The sequence below is a fragment of the Poecilia latipinna genome, unplaced genomic scaffold, assembly GCF_001443285.1.
Source record: "Poecilia latipinna isolate Pla-1442-1.1 unplaced genomic scaffold, P_latipinna-1.0 Scaffold97, whole genome shotgun sequence".
Classification (NCBI taxonomy): domain Eukaryota; kingdom Metazoa; phylum Chordata; class Actinopteri; order Cyprinodontiformes; family Poeciliidae; genus Poecilia; species Poecilia latipinna.
The window spans coordinates 509,942-515,064 of record NW_015112713.1 but is presented as its reverse complement, the minus strand read 5'-3'; the positions used below and the strand labels follow the sequence as shown (position 1 = coordinate 515,064).

Here is a 5,123-nt window from a genome sequence, read left to right as displayed (position 1 = left end):
TATATGTACAGTCATATTCAATAAATTAGAATTTGGGATGAGTATTGTCAAATTAAAAGCACTTTAAAATAACCTTAAAGCAGGAGTTTAGTGTTTTTATTGGTGTGATGTAATATTCTAATCTAAAATGTTATATTTTCCTTAGCTGTAAGCAAGACATCATTTTCATTAACACATAAATGCTATGTGTTAAGTCCACTAGTTTAAGCAGTGGACTAAATAAATCAGTATGACCATGATTTGATCTTGCATACTTGAATTTGCTTAGCTTTCTCAGATGTTTAAATAACAATACACATATAATAATGTGTTTAACCATAGCTGGAGACACTGTAAGTCTTGAAAGATTTTTCCTGAGATGTGAAACATGCAAAATTGTGTTCGCAAACATTGTTGATGTGCAAAAAGTTGAATTTCATCTTAAAATTGTAGTCTAACTGCAGGATTCTTCTTTTTTAAGCCACCTTCAGTTTTGTTTGAATTGAATACAACATGGTGCAAATTTTAAATTAAGGACTTTATTCTCTAACTCATTGAGAATTGATGAAAATAAAATCAATAATTAATAATCATAATGAAATTGGTATTGCAAAGTTTTTAGGAATTCCTATCCCTATTTATGACTCTTATAATTTACTAATTTTAAAACAGATGAGTGTGTATGATTCTCATATTCATGTGTTCTTTGTGACAGGATGAGCTGGATGATACTGCCCAGGTTTGGAATGCACACTCCATCAGGCCATCAAACAACAGAAATGTCCCCAGTGGTCGACCCAATGTGATGTATGCATTACCTGAGCTCTACAGGACAAGAGACTTTCTTTGCCTTGTTGAAGAGGAACATGTTGAAGTATGCAAAAATGAGTGCATTTCTCGACTGACCAAACCATGTGATCCAGATGTCTTTGACCTCTGCAACATCCTTATGGCAGAGTCCCATCTGACCTTACCCACAGACGCTTACCAGGCTTTGAACTTGTATATGCATCTAAGAGAGGCAATCATTGCATCACTTTAAAATGTGCTGACTGCAAGCAAGAACATTTTTCAGCACCTTTACAAGCCCACTTAGAATGGCATGCAGATGTAAACAAACTGTGTTTCTTTTCTTTCAAAAGTATTTCATTATGTTCTCTAGAAGGGACAATGAAGAAATGTATTGTTCATTTGAGTTTCATGAACTGCCAGTTTATTCAACTGCTTCTAACCATTTTGTAAATATGCAATATCTGTTTCAGATCAAAATAAACTCTGTGAAAGCAAATACTTACTTGTCAAACAAAGATAAACATAAAAGGAAAATAAGGGTATTTAGTATAAATAATATTTATCTGAAAATGTAATTCTGTGATCAAAACAAAATGCTTCTTTTAAGTGATAAACTCTGTCCTGCCATTCTATTTTTAAAATAAATGTTGCATTAATTAACTTTTTAAAATTTGAAATGCTATAAAGAAAGGAAAAGTATTTGAAACAATCAACATGATACAAAGCAAAATGCATATTTCTTGCCTCTGAAGTTAATAAGGGTTGTAAACACAATTATGAACTTTTTAAAAAATCTGTAAAAACATCTAAAAGCTTAAACAGTAAACCTTACTGAAAGAACAAACTCTGCTTAAAGCAACATTGCACAGAGGCTACATCAACAGATCTGTCTTGTAGTACAGCATCTTGAAAGAAAATGAGAACACATTTCTGTTTAATTACAAAAAAAGGGGTTAGAATATGATAAAATCAAAGGAGCACTTCTTCATACATTGAAAAACAAAATCTTAACAAGTAATTCTGGTCTAGTTTCTAGTGAAAATATCCTATTAGACTTAAAATAACACAAATTAACTTAAAAGTAACTTTTCAGCAACACATAGTTTTAAGTAAGTAATTCTTTAATATTGATGAGAAAGTACTTGCTCTATTGGCAGATAAATTAACTTATAGGAAAAATATCTTGTTATAAGTTAAATAATCTTCCAATATAAACAGTACTTTTTGATCAATATTAAGGAATTATTTACTTAAAACAAGATCTTAAAATCTTGCGGAAAAGTAATTTTTACATTAATTTGTATTATTCACAAGGTATCTTTGAAAATAAATACAATTGAAATGTAAAGTAACAAAAACATACAGCCAAACCATGAAAACATAAAATCAATTGCTATATGACTGAATGCATTAAATATTTAAATATGAAATTTAGAAAAAAAAAAACTGCATTCAAAATTTCCAACCAAAACAAAAAGGTGCTGTAAATACCTCCCATCAACTTCAAATTATGTCCATTTCAAAGTAATTACTGAAGAGGATGTTGTCGAACTCTGTGCGAAAGTCTGGGTAAGAACTATAAGTGCAAGGAAGTTCTAGGGTCGCTCCACAGGTGCGAGCAACAGGCCTTCTGTTAAGCCCGGTTTCAGTGTTGAAACAAATGAGAATTTTGTCAACACAGATTACAGAAGAGCCGGTGCAGAAACGCAGTATTTTTTCGGCCTTGTCTTCATCAGCATTTTTTACAAAACGTTGAAGGTGGTTAAAGGTTGTCTGTTCTCTCTGGGACAGTGTCACATTTGCTGATTCAAACAGCTGTAACAGTCTTTTACCTGAGGCCTTCTTTTTTTCATACAAAGACAACAGACTTTTCTTGTCTGCAAGTTCCACTTGTACACATGACATGGATGTCGAGAAGCAATCTAATATATACTTTGGCTCTTGAAGAATTGCCTTGTGAGCCATGGTTTCAATGGCCTGCTGAATGTTCTCATTGGGAGGCAGGAAGTGGGACCCCATCCTTGTGAAGAGGTCTAGCAAGTCCTCTTCATCACCTTGATCCATGGTGCCCTGTAGAGCCTTCTCAACAGCTGATCTCTCTACTAGAGGGAGGTAGTTGAGAAATGATGGGATCAATACATCATCATCCACTGATTCAATTCCATGGACACAAGCTAAAATGAAAGCTTTCGATAGCCTCACTGGAATGACTCCATGGTCTAGAAATCCTTTGACCCAAATGTGTCCAATGGCTTGCCATTCAGACTCACAAAAGTCAGGCCTCAACCTGGGAACTCGCTCTGTTTCACCCTCACACTGTTCCAAAAACTGCTCCCAAAATGCAGTGTAAACCTCCCTTGATACCCCAGCATCATCGATTGCTCTTTCATTCACAAACTCCATTTTTAAAGTCTGATTCAAAATGTTGTTTTCCATAAACACAGCCAAAAGATCTTCCACAACCTTGTTCCTGCGAATTGACACATGTAGATGGTTTGCTAGATTTTCTGAGTTACCAGCTGAAACAGATTGGGGCAGTAGACCGCTTGAACTTGGGTGAGAATCTTCGGGTGGAATCAAGCCAGAGTCCTGGGTAAAAGATAAAGCAATAACCATTATTAACAACACAGATACAAATATAAGATTTCTACAAACAGATTGGACATTTGTTTGTTAATATTCTCTTCATTACTATGTTATGATTACCAAGCTAATTTGTAGAACTTTGGAAGATCTGGTTGAACATTAACCCTTCTGCTTAATCCATACTTTAATACTTTCATATGATTTTTTTAATTGAATAGAAAATACCAATTCAATTCAATAAAAAAATATGTATTCAATTCAAAAGATGTAATAATTGCATGACCTTTAAAAAAAAGGTGGTACTGAGTTGTTCATTACAGAGGAGAAAATGAGCTCTGGGTTGTATTGACTGTGTCCATTTCACCTGGCCAGTTTGTCCTGCCTCCATATTACTGGTTTGCATTTGTGATGAGAAGAGACTCCTGGCTGACGGCAACAGTATCGGGGAACCGTGTCCAAAGGGACTGCTGAGATCGTCCTGAATGACAAAGTTGTACAGTATTGTAATATATAAAGTTATGTTTGATTACAGCACACAAGTGTTAAACTATTCATACCTTTGCCTTAAGATAGATATTTATTTCACAGTTGATTAAAAATACATCACAAAAAAACTATGTAAATTCTACCAAATAATATGTTACTATTTTACCTCAATTCAAATGTCACATATCACTTCTATAAGTATCTAAATCGTATCACGCCAAAGTGTTTCTGATCTTACCTGTACAACTTCTTCAGTGTTGTCATAATTTAGTGTTACAACGACTATGTCACTGTCATCATCCAATCCAATTAGGTCCTCTTCAGGATTCCATACAACCGTGTCTCCCTCATCCATGTGTGGAACAGATCCAGAATTTTCAGAGCTGAAGGGCTGGGGCTGCCGAGGTGTGGATCCAGAATGAGGTGGATCTGTAAAATCAACAACTCCAGAATGGTTGTAGGAAGAGTCTAGGTGATTCAAAGTTTGATCATCACAATCACTTAAATCCTCCATTTCACCAAAAGATCCTTTTCTAGCTGTTGGGGTTGAATCCATGTCATTTGGTTGTTCAGGACTTTAACAATCTTCTTCAGATGAATACTGAACTGTTTCTTCTTTCTTTGTGCAAATGTAAAACCTTAGAAGCTTCAGCTTGTTTTTTTCATAAAGATTTCCGACTGTTTCATCTAAAGAAATCAGATTGTTTTTGAAGTCACAAACTTCAAAAAGAAAGTCTTCAATTACCCCTTTGGTGGAGGTCCCATTTGGAAAAAAAAGCTCATTTCGCATTTCAAGAATTTCAGAAACAGTTGTACTTTTATCCACTGTTGCATGCCTCGTTCCTCCACCATTTCTTGTTCTCACTTGTTGGTATTCATCAATGTGAAAATGAAGCCACCCAATTTCAATTTTTCTCGAAGTCCTCCCTGCTGACTTACTTCTTTCTCTTGCCATCTCCACCCCTTGCATTTGGAACAAACCAGATGTGCTACAAACAGCTCTTTTGGTCCTAGATCTCATTTTCCGTGCTCCAATTTTATCTCTTAAGTTCTGGACAAGAGTATCTTTTTTCTGCAATAAGTGTACTTTGCTGGCAAAAAGACAGAACTGCTATTCTGTCACCATATGAAGTGATGTAATTGGTCATTTGTTCATCTGTCATTATAGACAGCACAGCCTTGTCCACCTGGAGACATAAAAAATAAAAAAAATAATCAGAATAAAGACATCCACATCTTTATATATATATATATATATATATATATATATATATATATAT

At 34.6% G+C, this 5,123-nt stretch overlaps 2 protein-coding genes across 2 annotated transcripts in view; one reads left to right on the top strand and one right to left on the bottom strand.

Moving 5' to 3' along the window:
* LOC106942882 (uncharacterized) overlaps window positions 1-1,265 on the top strand; it is a 6,678-nt gene extending 5,413 nt beyond the window's left edge. Inside the window, exon 2 of the mRNA XM_015026230.1 lies at window positions 695-1,265. Coding sequence (XP_014881716.1) covers window positions 695-1,021 — 327 coding nt within the window. The 3' untranslated portion in view covers window positions 1,022-1,265. The remainder of the gene's footprint in view (window positions 1-694) is intronic.
* Window positions 1,266-2,194: 929 nt separating this feature from the next.
* Window positions 2,195-4,893, bottom strand: LOC106942722 (uncharacterized). The gene is made up of 3 exons (XM_015026058.1): window positions 4,082-4,893; window positions 3,722-3,835; window positions 2,195-3,360 (listed from the first exon to the last, which is right to left on the bottom strand). The coding sequence occupies exons 1-3, from the start codon at window positions 4,397-4,399 to the stop codon at window positions 2,275-2,277; spliced, it is 1,518 nt and encodes a 505-aa protein (XP_014881544.1). The 5' UTR covers window positions 4,400-4,893; the 3' UTR covers window positions 2,195-2,274.
* Between the last annotated feature and the right edge of the window lie 230 nt (window positions 4,894-5,123).